Source organism: Eleginops maclovinus, chromosome 3 (genome assembly GCF_036324505.1).
Source record: "Eleginops maclovinus isolate JMC-PN-2008 ecotype Puerto Natales chromosome 3, JC_Emac_rtc_rv5, whole genome shotgun sequence".
NCBI classification, from domain to species: Eukaryota; Metazoa; Chordata; class Actinopteri; order Perciformes; family Eleginopidae; genus Eleginops; species Eleginops maclovinus.
This window is the reverse complement of record NC_086351.1, coordinates 22,694,337-22,713,135: the sequence shown is the minus strand read 5'-3', so window position 1 is coordinate 22,713,135 and position 18,799 is coordinate 22,694,337. Positions and strand designations below refer to the sequence as shown.

Below are 18,799 nucleotides of genomic sequence, written 5' to 3'. Positions count from 1 at the left end.
AGCGCAGCTCTCCTCGGTAGCTGCCACATGCAGCTCCTGGACAGTGGCTTGTAGCACTTCCTTCCATGTGTGGTATCGGTGTAGTTCTGCGTCTGATTGCTTTGCAGCCACGGATGACACACCACAGAAAGTTGAGTTGCGCAGCTCAATAGCATCGGGAGGGTCTCCCCCTGCCTTAGTAGGATCGGCAAGCCACTGGGTAGGATCCCCAAGCAGGAAGGGGGGCCCTTGACTCCATCTGTTGGGCCTTACCAGGTCCTGGAGAGCTTTGCCATGAGTGATGTCGTCGGCTGGGTTCTGTACCGAGTCGACGTATCGCCATGGGTGCTGGTCGGTCAGGTTGTGCCCTCGATATTGGAGTGAGCTGTTGAATACGATGCGGTGTTTGTCATTATGGCTAACTTGGTGGTGGGGGATGTACCATGCCTCATGTCCCCTGCTCAGCTCTGACTGGTCGAGCTTGACAACTGACCCGGCCTGGATTAAGTTCTTGAACTCCGCCCGATACACCTTGGCCTTTTCAGGGTCTCTTTGGAGTCGTCTCTCTACTCCTCTCAAGCTAGGCATGACGGCGTCAGGGGTAGCTTGGAGACGTGGCATATCTTTGCGGCGCAGCAATGGGTGGCATAGCGCAATATTCCCTCAACCTCCACCCAGGTGGTTTTGTCTTCTAGGAGGCTGACGGCTAAGTTGTCTTGCTGCGAGTGCGTCACCACTTTGCTACTCCTAAGGGGTATGACATCAGTCTGCCACAGTCTGTGTCAGTGGTATTTTCTGACACTTTGTGAGTCTCCTTACACACCGGGGACACGTATTTATGTATAAAAGACATCAAAAAGTGCATTTTTCACAAAAGGGGACCTTTAAATAAAAAAATGTCTTGAGCCACAAAACATATTCAACTCAATTTAACAGCTTATAAAGTTTTACACATAGTTCTACTATGCATACAAAACCTATAAGTTGTTCATTCCTTTGTTTATGAATTTATAGAAGGGTTATTTGCTGTGCTGTTTTCACTTGTTATAACAAAGAAAATATAATTCTTATGAAGAGGAGAAAACACTGGCATGTGTAGGCCTAGATTGAACGAAGGTATGCCTTTTGAGTGTGGCATCATCCCCTCTGTAACAATATATCAATATCGCTCACATTACTGACTCATTCACAGATGATTGAGTATGATACAGCTGATTAAATGTCCTCAATTAGTTCTAATTTAACCGCTTTTACTGAGGGTGACATACCTGGGACTTCTGAACATATATCACTTTTGGTTTTAAGGTCGAAAAATAGATGCTCTGGGGTTTTAATGAATAATTGTTTTGTGTTTTCTCTGACTTTCCACACCTCACTATTTCCCAAGCTTCCACAAAAAAGCAGCAGTGATGAGTTTAGGACTTGATCAACTTCATGAAAATATATTTTTCTCTCCTCAGCTTTCTGCAGAAGCTCCTAAATCGATCGTTTTTGCTCCATTTTTTTATTTATCGGAATATAAATGTAGTGTACCAAAGGCAGGTAGCCGCCTGCAGGTAATTGGCCAGGTGTAGCTGTTGTAAGATGTGACGCACGTTAATTTATATAATTCGGATACTTTTTTTTTACTTTACTATCATAGTCTAACCTCTAACCCCAAGATAAGACATGTTCTTTACCAAACATAGTACACTCTGCAAAAAAATAAAAACTTGGGCTACATCTCTTGGCTTATTTCCCTTTTCCATACATGTGGAATGGACAAGTGCTTCTGACCCTTCGTCATGGAAATTCCGATTCATTGACTTTTTCAGGAGGCGGCCGGTGTCGAGTGCTGCTGTCTGCTCAGGTCATTCAGTGAGCCAGTCATCACATGAGACGATGCAGAGTCACTGTATATAACGCCCGTGGGTCTTCAGTGTTCATCAATACCACATCAAATAATGTCATAACGCCACAGTGCCCCGCACATCACAGTCTATTAAAAACGGCACGTTTCTGTGAATGTGATCATCTGTTTGCTGCCACAGCAGAATCAATGTGTTGCACTTGACTTTTAGTGGTTGAAAGGCTAGAAAGTGCTCTAAAAAAGGCAGTCTATTTACCATTTGAATACCAGACACCTGACCTTTTGAATCTTTTAGCTATGAATGAAGTACAGGGAGATATTAAGAGAAACTGTCGGCATAACTTGTGAAAAATAAGACAGATAGTACTTAAAAGAAATGTAATTATGTTTTACATATAATAATTGTGTATCAGAAGAGTGAGTTTTGGAAAACTTTGAGGACATAACATTTGGAAAAATGTAGAAAGGCAGAAGATAGGGGACATCACATTGTGATATTTAGAAAACTGGTGAAGCAGACAGATCATTTAATAGTTCAATGCCACATTTAAAGGGGCCTTATTCTGAGCATTTGCAGGTTCAAATTTGTATTTTGTGCCTCTATAATGTCACATGTTTCCATGCTTTAATATAAAAAGCTCTTTATTTCTCTCATACTGCCTGTGCTGCAGCCTCTCTTTTCACCCACTGTCTGAAACCAGAGCCCAGTCTGCTGTGATTGGGTAGCTGGCCCCGTCTGTTGTGATTGGTCAACCGCTTAGGGATGTCACACCTCTTAGCATTTCACGGACAATGTTTTGGAGCGCTAGCCAATAGAAGCACACCATTTACATAGTGATGTCACTATGTTACGGAAGTAAACAAAAGAGTGAAATGGAAGCGTATGTGGGAGAGAAACTCCCTTTGGAGGGAACCTTGGAATCTTAGTCTTTGCAGACCATTTATATGGACAAAATCCTGTATAACACACTACAGGAAAGGTAAACCCCAAAAAACATAAAAGGACCTGTTTTAAAATGAAAAATATTACCTCACTTGATGTGTATTTTATATATATACTATAGAGAGCTAAGAGTCGGATCAGTGGGGGTCCTGGGCCTCGGTCATGTAGCCAGTAGCTGACAGGAAAAACAGTTTTTCCTGATGAACCTCTTGCCAGAGGAGAGTGGGAGTGAGAAAAATTGCGATTGAATCCCATTCCTATAAAGCTTGGAAATGGAATACAGCTGAAGAGGGAAATGACTTTGTCCTAAATGATGTTTTTGGTTTCAGGTCTTTCCAAAAAAGTTGGTCTCTTTCTCCACCTGGATTGACCACACCCGCTGGGCTCGGAACACCTGGGCCATGGCGGCCATCTTCATCCTCACTATGGCCGACATCATGGACATGGTGAGCTGCTCTCTGCTGCTCCTCACAAGCGCTAGAGTCTAAACAAGAGCGGGGAATGTATTTCTGACATGAAGGACAATCAATTTTTTAGTGGGCTTTACGTAGTTCAGGCTACCTGTACACCGGTTTGGAAAGGGTTGATTAAAAAATAAATACAGAGCCAGGAAACTAAACCAAGAATGGAAATGCTGCTAAGCGACAGCTGAACTAATATCTAATGTGGGCTAAGAGTGCAGTTTTAGAAATGACATTAATTATAGCACTGAGCTCTTCTTTCTGTCTCTCCCCTGTCCAGCTGAGTTGTTTGCCTCAAGTTCCAGACTCAGGCAGCACCACAGCGGCCCCCCCCTCCTCCCCTTCCTCCAACTCCTTGTCAGGCCCGGGTGGTTGTCTGTACAACCCCAAATACTACAGCTACATCGCCGTGCTGGCGCTGATGGCCACCACCATGCTGGTTCAGGTCAGCCACATGGTGAAGCTCACGCTGATGCTGCTCATCACGGGGGCCACGGGCATCGTCAACATCTACAGCTGGAGGGACATCTTCGACCGCTACGACATGGCCCGCTTCCAGGACTACAGGTGAGGAAAAACAAGATGTGTGGAAAGCCCTTCGTTAATCTTACTCTGTGTATCTGGAGTTGACTAGGAAAAAAATTCAGCTTCCATGTCTTTTCTTAATCACTTTTTCTTAACGTTAGTGAAAAAGGCATGGGGTTAAAGAGGACATATTCTGCTCATTTGTCCGTGACATGTCTCCATGCTTCTCTCTGTTGTGATTGGTCAACCGCTTAGAGATGTCTTACCATTAGCTTCTCACATACAATGTGTTGGAGTGCTAGCTAACAGAAGCGCAAGTGTTACATACTGATGTCATTATGTAACGGAAGTAAACAAAGGAGCCCAATGGAGGCATTTCAGGCAGGGGGGGGGGGGGGAAATGTGTGTTGAAGAAAATCCCTCTGGAGGGCAATTTAGGATTTTAGCCTCTGCAGAGCATTTACATGCACCAAAACCTATAGAACACACTACAGGAAAGGGGAAACCCCAAAAAACATAAGAAGGCCTTTTAAAATAGTGTTCAAAGTTCAAAACATGTAAGCAAGAAATAACTGAAGATGCTTAATGTTACTTTACATTTAGCTGACTTTTTAAAAATTCAAATTAACTTATAATAAGCGCATTCAACCAATCAGGAAACATATTGTCGGTCTTGGTTGTTGTCTTTAAATGTTCCTTTCATAAAGGATGGTATGGTGTATCCTATACTCAAGGTGGTGATAAGGAAGGGTAAAAGCTCCATTCCTACCATCTAGAGCATTTGAACAGCTCTTATCAGGGCTGCCACTTAGCTATTTCCACTCTGTTAGGAATCTTCCTGAGATAAACCTACTTTTTAACCGCAACCTGACTATCTGCTGAAGCAACACATCTGGGTGCTCAAGTCTTGGTTTTATCACGTCATCATGTGTACATTTAAGATATTTAATGTTCTTTCTTGCAGCTCTTACCTGGTGCCCTCCAAGTTCACAATGACAATTATGATCTTCATTATGATGGTCAGCTTCTATTATTTCTCCAGACATGTGAGTAAACAACTATCAGTGCACTTTAACAGAATATAGAAGTAACAATGAACATAACAAGTCTAGCAATGTGTATTTGAAAAAATGAAGAGACCACTGCAGCATTATCATCTTCTGTTGTTGTTTTATTATTTATAGACATGTCTTTGAGTTAAATGATTTTTTATTTATTGTATTCTATAAACTACTGACAATGTTTCTCTGTGTTGTAATTCAACAAACACTGGAATGACTGCCATACATGTAGAGATACAGATTTAAGACACATTTGGAGTGGTCTCGTAACTTTTTCCGGAGCTGTATATTTTTGACAAGATTGTAACCTGAAGTCAGGGAAGTTATACTGTCATTTGCAAAGTAATTGAAATTCTAAATAGAAGTTGATGAATGCCACAAATCCTCTTTAACACTACTTTAAATTCAGAAATGTCCCAGTTTGGGATTAATAAAGTCATAAAGTCAACAACTCTGTTTTTGAATTCTAGGGCCCATTGTCCTTTACTTGAGATGATCATTTTACTGAAGTTATTGTTCATAATCAAACTTAAAATATGGTAGAAATGTTCTTTTGAGAAATAATTCCCTGTCATTGTGTAACTTAAAGGTAAAAAAAAATGATGTATTGTCATCAAGCAATAAGGGGTTACATATTTGGCATTAGCATGGTAATGTGAGGGTATCAACTATCAACAAGAGATCAGAATATCCTCATATCTGTTAGCTACCCGTACACATGTCCTGGTCAAAATCTCACTCAGTCCCTCTTGCTACTTGAAGGTGGAGAAGCTCGCCCGCACCCTGTTCCTGTGGAAGATAGAGGTCCATGAGCAGAAGGAGAAGGTGTACGAGATGAGGCGCTGGAATGAAGCCCTGGTGACCAACATGCTACCGGAACACGTGGCCCGACACTTCCTGGGCTCCAAGAAAAGGGACGAGGTAAGATCCTGCTTCCTGTTCAATATTCCATCAGCATTCAAGAGTGTTCCTCAAATTCTCTGATGTCTTGCTCATCACAAATCTCTCTGACTCGTTCCAGGAGTTGTACAGCCAGTCCTACGATGAGATTGGGGTCATGTTTGCCTCCATTCCTAACTTCTCGGACTTCTACACGGAGGAAAGCATCAATAACGGGGGGATAGAGTGCTTACGCTTCCTAAACGAGATCATCTCAGACTTTGACAGTGTAAGCTGATCTCCTCCCTCTCTCTGCTGTGTGTTCTAATATCAGTATTGGCGGGGACAACATGTCAAAGTCAAACACAAATAAAAGTTATATTGCAATTTAAGAGCAGAGGGCTGTACGACGAAGCCAGTTCAACAGACCCCGGATATGTTTTGAGTAATCTGGTTTAACTAAACCTAACAATCGGGATCTCACTAAACGGGCCTACGAGGCTGGTTATCAACTCGGTAAGTCAAGCCAGGGTTTCTCCATCCGGCTATGAGCCTGTTCACGTGAAAGGGACGGGGTTAACAACATTTGACCAATCACAACCTGGACAAGCGTACTGACAGCGCAGCGTCATACTTCATGAATGAAGAGCGAACTTTAATATTAGACAAATTTAAAGAAGTTCAACTTTATACATCCATGACTTCAACACATAATCCAGGATAACATACACAAAAAACTCTGACTATGTGATTGCGAGAATTGAAAGGGAATATAATCTAATATCGCTGACCCGTCTAAGACACGAGTGGATCCCACTTAAATAATATCTGAGTGTTTCGTCAACTTCATTTGTCGTTTAATTGCGTTTTTTGTGGAATACATTAGAAGATATTATTCATCCCCTAAAGTAAATGTAAAAAATAGTGGTAAACAGGATTATTTTCATATCTTAAAGGCAGTGGTGGTGGATTAAACGTTCATCTACGAATAATCTAATGTTCAGAGTTGATCTTTTCTGTCTTTAACATGCAGTTTAAAGACATGGTATCCATTGTGACACAGACAACAGACCCCACACTCCATCACATTTAAAAACTACAAACGGCTAAATAAATACATAATTAGCCGTTGCTTCCGTATCATCTGTGTGATGCTGAAGGAACAAAGCTATTTTAAAACCACTTTGTTCTACATCTTGGGACTTTTAACCTCCAGCATGAAGAAAAAAGCTGAAATTCACTGTGCAAATGGTGGGAGTCATCATTTATCATAGAGTTGGATAACCTCTGTCTGCTAGAAAAACAATCTGACGGTCTGTTTCTGCTCTTTAAAGACAGCTGACCAAACCATGACCCTTACAGTAAGAAAAATACAGAAAGGACTCAATAAAAGCAAAACGCTGGTGCCCCTTTTTGTACACGGCTTTGAAAATTTGCTTTAAAAGTTCAGTTTCGTTTCAATAATTGTCCTTGGATTTTAGTAAGATTGCGCAAATTCCACTGTCTGTGCCTTGATGGATAAGACTTCATGTATGTTGGGATGTCTTCCAAAATCAATTACCACATCTTTGGTTTTACATCTTCAGTTGTAGATAGGACTTCTCACACCACCTGACAAAGTCGTCAATGTCCGTGCCACGGCTGGTCTCACTGCCCTGGAGCCTAATAACAATAACAGAGTGCTTAGTTTAAAAATCTTTCCCTTGTCTCCATGGCAGCTGCTGGATGAGCCTCAGTTCCGCTGCATCACAAAGATAAAGACCATCGGCAGCACCTACATGGCCGCGTCAGGAGTCACCCCGGACGTCAGCAACGGCTACAGCTGCATAAAGGTGTGTTCACATGACTCTGCAGGCTTCAGTGTATCTGCTCATCACTAATGCTCACTTCAGTTGTGTTTCAGCCATCCTGATGCAGCTGGTGTTGAGGTATGTGTGTTTGTGTGTGCAGAAGGAGGAGCAGTCTGACAGAGAGCGCTGGCAGCACCTGGCAGACCTGGCAGACTTCGCTCTGGCCATGAAAGTCACACTCATGAACATCAACTACCAATCATTCAACAACTTCATGCTACGCATCGGTAAGTGCGTGTGTGTATCTGTGTGTGTGTGTGAAACAGCAACAACACTTAAAATGACGACAGCACTGATGGAGGTTTTCTGTAGCGCTTTAAAGTCTGTTCACATATTTTTTTCCATTAACCAGTCTCTAAACACTGCCAGAGACCATACCGTGTGCCTGTTAGTGTGTACTTCCTGCCTGCCTTCTTCTGATGTTCCCGTTAGTATTTACTTCCTGTCTGTCTTCTTCTGATGTTCCCGTTAGTATTTACTTCCTGTCTGTATTCTTCTGCTGTTCCCGTTAGTGTTTACTCCCTGTCTGTCTTCTTCTGCTGTTCCCGTTAGTGTTTACTCCCTGTCTGTCTTCTTCTGATGTTCCCGTTAGTATTTACTTTCTGTCTGTCTTCTTCTGATGTTCCCGTTAGTATTTACTTCCTGTCTGTATTCTTCTGCTGTTCCCGTTAGTGTTTACTCCCTGTCTGTCTTCTTCTGATGTTCCCGTTAGTATTTACTTCCTGCCTGTCTTCTTCTGATGTTCCCGTTAGTGTTTACTTCCTGCCTGTCTTCTTCTGCTCATTTCTCTGACGTCCAGCGCCCTGTCTTTTAACCACTTTCCTTCTCTTCTTCTTTTCTTCCCTGGGGACAGTCTACCCATCACAAATCCAAAGTTTTATGCTCTCAAAAAATATTAAAATACATTTTTTTTTAAATGTCGATCATATTTTCTGGCGGAGGAAAACAAACTTATTTTTTTGGGCCAGTGCTGACTCTAAATTGACAGGACTTCTTTCTGCGTATTGATATGACTTTGCATACTGTATTCCCTTGATCATAGCATCCTCTTTAGCGTTTATCTGCTCTCTTTAGCAGCAGTCTGCTAGCGAAAAATAGCAAACTTCTGAATTTCCAAATTGACCAATCAAAATGGAGTACTCAACTAAGTGTGATAGATAGATAGATAGATGTACTTTATTGATCCAAATTTGGGAAATCTTTGCATTGCAGCAACATAAAGATAAGGCATATAACACAACTAAATTTAAAAGTTGATATGTATATTGGCAGTATTCTGGCAATTGTTGGTATGAATTAGTGATGTCAGTAATACTAGATGTGTTAAGGTAAACAGGTAAACAAGGGGTGTTGAGTTTGTAATAAAGTTGCGTTATTACTGCAAAATGAGTGTTGTGTTAAACGTGGGGCAGCAATTACAGCACATGATAATATGAATGGATTTTCATATCCTATCTTAAAGCACAAAACCATGTACAGTATATAAAAAAATCTGAACCCCAACAGGCCAAATCATGTGGTTAAGTGCTGTATGTGATAAATAGTGAATATTCTAAAGTCACATGTGTGTTCTCTCCCCCGCAGGTCTGAATAAGGGTGGAGTGTTAGCAGGAGTAATCGGTGCCCGGAAACCCCACTACGATATCTGGGGCAACACTGTGAACGTGGCCAGCCGCATGGAGTCTACGGGGGTGATGGGAAACATCCAGGTACGGAAACAAGCCCCACTGCAGGCCTCTGCATCACTCAATAATAGTAGTAATAGGAGTATAAACTACTCAGATGCAGAACTATCCAATTTTCCATTTCCATTTTGGGTGTCCAAACTTTTTTCACCGAGGGCCACATACAGAAAAATACATGGAGAGCTGGGCCACTTATAGAGGTGAATATTGCCTCATACGTTAAGTTATAAGTTAGCAAAACAAATCAAAGGTAGGTGAATAATGTGCGATACTTTCAAATGCTTTAAGAAAAAACTGCCTACATCCCATCTGTCTTTAGGGTTTCATTTCATTTTTGGCAGCTCATTCCTTAAAACAGAAGTCTCGGATTGCTTAAAAATAAGAGTAAATATGAAGGTTTTAATGAATTAATTGGTAAATTCCTCGGTAAAATAAGTATTTGGTCACCTACAAACAAGCAAGATTTCTGGCTCTCACAGACCTGTAACTTCTTCTTTAAGAGGCTCCTCTGCCCTCCACTCGTTACCTGTATTAATGGCACCTTTTTGAACTCGTTATCAGTATAAAAGACACCTGTCCACAACCTCAAACAGTCATACTCCAAACTCCACTATGGCCAAGACCAAAGAGCTGTCAAAGGAGACCAGAGACAAAATTGTAGACCTGCACCAGGCTGGGAAAACTGAATCTGCAATAGGTAAGCAGCTTGGTGTGAAGAAATCAACTGTGGGAGCAATTATTAGAAAATGGAAGACATACAAGACCACTGCTAATCTCCCTCGATCTGGGGCTCCACGCAAGATCTCACCCCGTGGGGTCAAAATGATCACAAAAAAGGTGAGCAAAAATCCCAGACCCACACGGGGGGACCTAGTGAATGACCTGCAGAGAGCTGGGACCAAAGTAACAGAGGCTACCATCAGTAACACACTACGCCGCCAGGGACTTAAATCCTGCAGTTCCAGACGTGTCCCCCTGCTTAAGCCAGTACATGTCCAGGCCCGTCTGAAGTTTGCTAGAGGGCATTTGGATGATCCAGAAGAGGATTGGGAGAATGTCATATGGTCAGATGAAACCAAAATAGAACTTTTTGGTAAAAACTCAACTCGTCGTGTTTGGAGGAGAAAGAATGCAGAGTTGCATCCAAAGAACACCATACCTACTGTGAAGCATGGGGGTGGAAACATCATGCTTTGGGGCTGTTTTTCTGCAAAGGGACCAGGATGACTGATCCGTGTAAAGGAAAGAATGAATGGGGCCATGTATCGTGAGATTTTGAGTGAAAACCTCCTTCCATCAGCAAGGGCACTGAAGATGATGCGTGGCTAGGTCTTTCAGCATGACAATGATCCCAAACACACCGCCAGGGCAACGAAAGAGTGGCTTCGTAAGAAGCATTTCAAGGTCCTGGGGTGGGCTAGCCAGTCTCCAGATCTCAACCCCATAGTAAATCTTTGGAGGGAGTTGAAAGTCCGTGTTGCCCAGCGACAGCCCCAAAACATCACTGCTTTAGAGGAGATCTGCATGGAGGAATGGGCCAAAATACCAGCAACAGTGTGTGGAAACCTTGTGAAGACTTACAGAAAACGTTTGACCTCTGTCATTGCCAACAAAGTGTATATAACAAAGTATTGAGATGAACTTTTGTTATTGACCAAATACTTATTTTCCACAATCATTTGAAAATTAATTCTTTAAAAATCTGACAATGTGATTTCCTGGATTTTTTTTCTCATTCTGTCTCTCATAGTTGAGGTATACCTATGATAAAAATTACAGGCCTCTCTCATCTTTTTAAATGGGAGAACTTGCACAATTGGTGGCTGACTAAATACTTTTTTGCCCCACTGTATATGTTTTTTTTATATATATATATATATATATATAAAAAACATATATATGTTATATATATATATATATATATATATATAACATATATATATATATATATATGTTATATATATATGTTATATGTATGTTATATATATATGTTATATATATATATATATATATATAACATATATATATATATATAACATACATATAACATATATATATAACATATATATGTTACATATATATAAGATATATATGTAACATATATATAACATATATATAAGATATATATGTAACATATATATGTTATATATATATATGTATATATATATATAAAACATATATATATATATATATATATATATATATGTTACATATATATCTTATATATATATAACATATATATATAACATATATATGTTATATATATATGTTATATGTATGTTATATATATATATATATGTTATATATATATATATATATATAACATATATATCTTATATATATATATGTTATATATATATATATATAACATATATATCTTATATATATATATATGACATATATATGTTATATATATATATATATAAAAAACATATATATGTTATATATATATATGTATATAACATATATATACAGTATATATATATGTTATATATATACTGTATATATATAACATATATATATATATATATAACATATATATATATATATATATATGTTATATATATATATATATAACATATATATATATATATATATGTTATATATATATATATATATATATATAACATATATATATATATATAACATATATATATATGTTATATACATATATATATGTTATATATATGTTACATATATATCTTATATATATATATACGTTATATATATATATATTTGAGAAGTACAATATAAGACGAGCAAAAGTTTAATTTGTGGGCCATATTGCATTATACTTTTAGAATTTGCTGAGGGCCGATTCAAAATGGCCTGCGGGCCGCATTTGGCCCCCGGGCCGTAGTTTGGACACCCCTGATTTAAGTGATACAACCAAATAGAAACCCTATCATTGATTTATAGAAGTGTGCATACAAAAAGATTTAGATTTACTGATCAAAAAAGGCATCTTCTAATTGGTCCATCGGTGTACATTACTGAAGAGAACTGCTGTCACTAAAGAACAAACTGACTTTAATTTACTGTATTTGTTTATTTCTATATCAAATGATTGTGTTTGAGTAAATATTCAATTCTGCTTTGCTTCCATAGTAAGTTTCTTGTGTGTGTGTGTGTGTGTGTGTGTGTGTGTGTGTGTGTGTGTGTGTGTCTGTGTGTGTGTGTGTTGTCCTCAGGTGGTGGAAGACTGCTACAACATCCTGAAGGAGTACGGCTTCCGCTTTGTGAGGAGGGGACCCATCTTAGTTAAGGGAAAAGGTGAACTGCTCACGTATTTCCTGAAGGGAAGAGACAAACAGGGCTCATTTATCAACGGCTCCTCTGTCACTCTGCCACACCAGGTGGTGGACAGCTAAGGACTCGCACACAAACACATACACATACACACACTCCCCAGCAGTTACATCCAATGTGTGTAATGATTGCAGAGTGAGAGAGTTTCTGGAACGAGAAGTAATTTGCCAAAAAAACGCTCCGGTACCTGGATTCAACCAAATGTTTACAAATCACAGAACCACTACACACTTCATAGACATCTCAGACACACACACACACACACACACTTGTTCTCTGTCTGTGGAAAGATATAAAAGCCTGTAGAGATTGTATTTAAATTCAATGTCACCACAGAACTCAAAACTGAATAATTACAAGTTGATATAAAATAGAAATAGTAAAAAACTTCGGGAACATCTTGATGCAGACTCTATAAAACAAATAAATAACCCACATAAAGTCAAGCCAAAGTGTCACAAGATGGACATATTTTCATTTTCATGGTGGCAATTCATTTACTTTCTGTATAAAGAAAGAGAAGCTGTATTCCCCCCACCCGAATGGAATGGAGATGGAGGTTAATGGACTTTTGTTTGTAACTGGAGTGAGCTGGATGTGTGTTTTCACATTCTCCTGCTACAAAAAAAAAGTGATATGAAGGTTTCTTCAGTATTCTCCTGCTACAAATCTTCACACCTTCAGACACACACTCTCCTTCTGCTCATTAAAAAAGACAAATCCATTCCAGCAGCTTTTCATCAAACCAGGGACATTTGCACCCTAACCATTCAGCTATCAAAACCAGGTATTAAATATCATTTCAATCCAATTTCATCCACTGCGGATCAGCAAGAGGATAAATAATCCAAACTGGTTTTATTTAATTCAAATACAATCATAGGTTTTATCTCTTTCCAGATGAAAACATTGATCTCACACACACACACACACACACACACACACACACACACACACACAAGGCCTTTTCACACCTGACCACATTAACACTACGTAGCTTTTGGACGCCCAGCCTAAATTCTGGACCGCTCCCCATGTACAACATCCTTCCATGAAACGGAAAGCCGATCTGAGCTCAGATTTCCGGTCTCCTATGAAGAAGAGGATTTGGAAGCGGACCAACGAGAGGCCAGAAGTGACAATAGAGCTGCTGCCAATATGTGCGCATAGTGTTTTCCTGCAAAATCAAAGTATTCTCTCTCGTGTGTGATCTGAAGACTGATCGCTCCTCGGTGTACACACCTCTGGAGAGGCTCCAGGCCCCCTGCGTGAGGGGTGTTGGAGATTTAAGGGTGTACGGAGAGAGACAGGGTTCAGGTCAGAGGGTAGAACACATGGCAGGAATATGTTTCACTCTGATTGTGGATTGATGGAAGTGCCTATCACAGCTGTGATGTTTTCATGAAGTTAAAGGAGTCCATAGCCTTCTACAGGTAGTCTTTGAGTCTTTTCACATTGCTGTGTGAGGACATTCCAGTTTATTTCAGCAACTCCACGTTCTATTGAATTAGTAGCTGAGATCTGGAAACATGATGAAATCACCAAAAAGGTTCAAGAAAGTCTGAGCATCAGAAAGTTTGGAAACACAGCAACTTATTATTATTATTTAACTTAAATTTCACTTAAGATAAAACGAAGGATTGCACTGTAACATTATTACCCATATTTTCAACATCCAAAACAGTTTATAAACCCAGCCTGCCTAAACATTGACATACTGTACCTAGCAAGCCCCCAGGAAGAGTGGCGGCAATTAAAGCAAAATGTTGTAGAGGCCAAACGGTGGTACTACAACTTCCTTGTCAGTTTGTGACATTGGGCCACAAGAAGACTTTTCCCATTGATTTAAAATAATTGTATAATTAACTACGCAGGACAAACACTTTTATAGCCCTGATTTAAATTACTAGGGTCTAAAAGTTGTAAAATGCGCTAAAAGCTGTATGTACTTATTTAACTGAGCCAAAACCCGGCAGATTGGAGGAGGGGCTTAAGGGAAACTCGCTCCATTTTGGCTTTATGTTGTGCCACTGAGCAACTCTCAAACGCTCTATCCAGTTCTTATGATTATTGTCAACATTTTAGGGTTGCTCACTTTCATTTTAATCACAAATGAGGGTTTGGACTATCATTTACGTTGCCTAAATTTTTTTTTAATTGAGCGTCCTATTTATCCTGGGATTTAGGTTACTGTTATGTGTATTTACATTTTAAAAAGTCAAACGAAAAAAACAATATAAAAACATTCTCTTAAAATGATTATTTTGTCAGGAAAGGACAGAGGCTGTAATAAACTGGAGTTTCCTTTCATTGCATGTGGATTAAAAAGAGACTTAAATAAATCTAGAACGTATTCAACATGTCAATATGTCAAATGGCCAACGACAAACAGTTCAATATAGGAACTTGTTGCAGCGTCCCACATCGTTTACACAAGATTTGGATCTAGCCCATTTCTATCTGCTATTAACATGAGTGGAAAGCGACATGTGGCCTTTGGATTCACACCTGTCGCGTTGACGCTGCTGTCCACAGTGCTACTGATGGACGAGTCATTCATTTATTGCCATCCGAGTTAACCGATCTGAATTCTGTGTACATTTACACCTGGTTTAAAAAACTGATTCCCTGATCCAGATACACGTCTCATGTTAATACCAAGTCGATTCGGGGTCAAACTTTTCTCTTGAGTTTTGTCTGAAGTTGGCTATCATCTGTGTGTTTGTTAGTCTCCGATTGTTGGACATCTACAGCCGACATCCACAGGGTTTTTCATACACCAGTGTGTTTACACGTGCATTTGGCAGATGCTCCTAACAACGTTTTGGTTCATGTGAAAATCTGCAAGAAGTTCCGGCTGACCCTAAAGCTGCTTTCATATGATAAGTCATTTTCCCTTCGCCCACTAGAGACTTGTGGGGGAGAAAACACCAAGTTAAGTTTTGTTTCTATGGTAACCTCCTCCGCTAGCTTGCGCCACTTCATGCAGCTGTCATCTGATTGGTTGCACGTCGATAGGTCAGCAGAAAACGAGGTTTAAATAATTAGAACTAGGAGCAGAGCGCTCCTCGACCCCAGGAAATGTGCTGGCAAATGTCTTAGTGGTCAATCAGTGGTACTACAGTCTCTTTCTAGTCAGAATCACATTTTTGGCCAAAAATGTCCCATTGGGAAAGAGATTTCTGGAAACCAGCGGGGTTTTTTTTAGCTACATTAACTACCCTGTACGAACAATTTGATATCTCTTATTTAAATCATAAGGTTTGAAAAGTTGTAATAAAAAGCACTTAAAGCTGAATCCAGAGTTATTTTCCTTCTCCATTGATTTCACTGAGTAAGAGCGGGAGATCAGAGCGGGGCTCAAGGAAAACTCAAGTGCGCATGTTTGAGCCCACTTAAAGGGGTATTTTTGCTCTCAAGTCAGGCCACTTACCAACTTTCTTAGGAAATAACAGGGTCCTGCCTCCAACGCTGTACCAGTTCTCTTTATACATCCTTGATGGCTATGTCCCCTGCTAGCTTGTACTACTTCATACAGCTGTCGTGTGATTGGTTGAGTGTCGAAAGGTCAGTGATAAAGGAGGTTAAAGTTGAAATAGCTAGAATTTTGAGAGCAGTGCTCGGCAACGGGACTCTGAAATGTTGCGGCATCTCGCCCGGGGGGCGGGGTTACGTACTGCGTCACATCTCTCATGCGGGTTCGCCGAACCTAGTGCGCGTACCATAGGGCGCACAGAGCTAGCGAACCTAGGTCTTAGATCTAACAAGTTATGCTTTTTACAACAAGCTTTTTGATGGAAAAGTGGTGTTTAATTTCCATAATCTTTGTTTAATGAACGCATAAAACCGTCAGTTTGTAAGCGAAATTAAGAATTACGATATTTGAGTTTGTTTATCGTTACCCAGTAACCGAGGCTATAAGGGTTGTAAATTATTGCAATTTCATCACTCATGACAAGTGTCGTAGCACAGTGGTTAGAGGAGCGGGATTACACCGAAAGATCTATGGATCAAATCCAGCATCAATCATTGTTCCAATGTTCGTTTTGGACTGGATATTTACATGCCAACACAAAAAGTTGTAAAAGTAGCCAAATAAGAGTTCGTTAGTGTGTCTACAGTTTAAGTGCATTTATAGTATATAGTATATATGATTAGCATGCTAAGCGGATATTTAGCTTTATCCAATGCTGACTTATGAAATGGGGATGTGTTCCTCCTGTTTAGTTAATATTTCGACTGTTAATGGGCAAGATACATTTTGCTTGGTGTAGCCTAATGCACACTATGATTTGGAGTTAAGTCCAGTTACGAGTTAAGTTTCCACACGCACATACACTCAAGTAGACCTATCCTGTCCCAGCTTGAAGTAGCCTTTGATGAAGGTATACAGCATGAGAGATGTGACGCAGTACGTAACCCCGCCCCCCGGGCGAGATGCCCCAAAATGTCAAGAGTCCCGCTCGGCGACACGTGACGCTGAGGGTAGCGCTTCCACCGGGTTGGGCGGCACCTCTTTGTCCATCGAAACAAAACAACAACGTCAGCGCAGAGCAGTTTTACTGCCTATCATGTGAATGCAGCTTCAGAGACCTGGCCAGGTGAGAAAATATTGACACAGACAGTAACATCAAACTAAAATTGACTTTATTATTTCACATTTTTGGACTAATTGCAGATTTGAAGATGGCAAACTGTATTCTTAGGGAAGCCTGTTGGTCTGCCTCGACAGTTTTCCCACGCAGGGAATGAGGCCTGTCACGGTGCTTACTTTTACATAATTTTGCCAAATTTGTTACAATTAGAGAAGCTCCGACATGACTCCCCTATTTGTATATAGGATGTCCACATGAAGGCAGGACACGCAGGAGAATGAGCGCCCCCACCTGGCAGGAAGCAGATGTACTGTGTGAGGGTTTTGGGGATATGAATATGTATACATCTCTTTCCTCCGCTGATTGTAAAGCCCAGTAGAATGGGATGAAAGTGCAATAGTTTCTTCTTCTACAAAACCTGACACTCTCCTCTCTTAAGGAAAGGTTCAATCATTCCTTCCCCTTTAATTCATATTTTTATAACGTTACGTACAAGTTTTGTTCTATTTAAGGAAAAGGAAAGAGGACTGAGTAAGTCCAATTTGTATATAGACGTTAGAAGGTGTTTATGAATCAGATTTATTTATTGGAAACGACAGGGACATTGTTTTTTTGGTTTGTTTTTTTACACCGATGTGAAAGTGCCAATGATAAAAGGAATGACTTTAAATGTTAAAAGCCAAAAATGGACCACGGCTGTTTCCTGATTTGTATTTTAAAAGAATCTCAGGCTTGGGAACAAAAATGGAATAATGTGTCATGCTTCCAGGTTTTGACTGCGACAGAATCTTTTTTTGTTTTAGCTAAGCAGCAACACAGAACAGTGAAAACACCATCTGGAGAGCCAGCAGGGCCAGCCAATGATGAAGTCGACAAAATGATTTAATCTTGTGGTTTTAGTTGTTGTTGTCGATCCATTTTTGTCCGGATATGATTCAAAACTTTGATTCCTCTGCACATTTTTTTGTGATTTTTAATTAGCTATACTGTAGATCCCAATTCTGGTTTTGAAGTATTTCTCATTCAGTGTACCATCCTTCATTTCATCTGTCATCGTAAGGTGAGTTAATTAAAAAAATCCAATAAAAAAAGAGTCTCAGTGTCATGATTACTGCACAGTGGACACTGCGGCACAGTGGACGTCTCAACATCTCCGTAGGTGGACTGAGTTTTAGCAGAGAGGCTGACAAGAGCATCCGCAGGTGAGTCATTCACACACTCCAACTGTACTAAAGTGTAGAAGCAAAAACACTTATCATCACAGATGCTGCACTTCTCTGATTTTAGCGATCCTTTAATTGTCTTCAATTTGTTATACGTTGAATACGTTTTTGCTTTGAAATGAGAGCTATGAACAAACTACAGTAAAAACTAGGACCATTATCCACCTGTAAATATATAGGAGGGTTACTTTAAAAAACCTGCCTTTCATGAAGCATATTCAGGCCGTAGCCTATAAACCAACAATGAAACACATGAGCACATACTACAGTTTAAAAAAGCAGAAGTAGTATTAGCCTACAGAACAATACAGTTTACAAAGAAGAAATATAATCTGATCCTTTTGGAAACAAACACAATGTGCTCTTTTTAGTAACATTGTAATCCTGCCAGTGATGCACATTTGCTTGATGTCACTGCAAAGGAATACAGTTACCAGTTC

At 39.8% G+C, this 18,799-nt stretch overlaps 1 protein-coding gene across 3 annotated transcripts in view; it reads left to right on the top strand.

Moving 5' to 3' along the window:
- Positions 1 to 18,190, top strand: part of adcy3a (adenylate cyclase 3a) — a 35,460-nt gene extending 17,270 nt beyond the window's left edge. For all 3 annotated transcript variants that reach the window (XM_063879656.1, XM_063879654.1, XM_063879655.1), the window contains exons 13-21: positions 3,101 to 3,217; positions 3,513 to 3,799; positions 4,722 to 4,803; positions 5,581 to 5,739; positions 5,840 to 5,986; positions 7,416 to 7,529; positions 7,648 to 7,774; positions 9,132 to 9,256; positions 12,424 to 18,190. In XM_063879656.1, the coding sequence (XP_063735726.1) occupies positions 3,101 to 3,217; positions 3,513 to 3,799; positions 4,722 to 4,803; positions 5,581 to 5,739; positions 5,840 to 5,986; positions 7,416 to 7,529; positions 7,648 to 7,774; positions 9,132 to 9,256; positions 12,424 to 12,603 (1,338 nt within the window). In that variant the 3' untranslated portion in view covers positions 12,604 to 18,190. The remainder of the gene's footprint in view (positions 1 to 3,100; positions 3,218 to 3,512; positions 3,800 to 4,721; positions 4,804 to 5,580; positions 5,740 to 5,839; positions 5,987 to 7,415; positions 7,530 to 7,647; positions 7,775 to 9,131; positions 9,257 to 12,423) is intronic.
- The last annotated feature ends 609 nt before the right edge of the window (positions 18,191 to 18,799 follow it).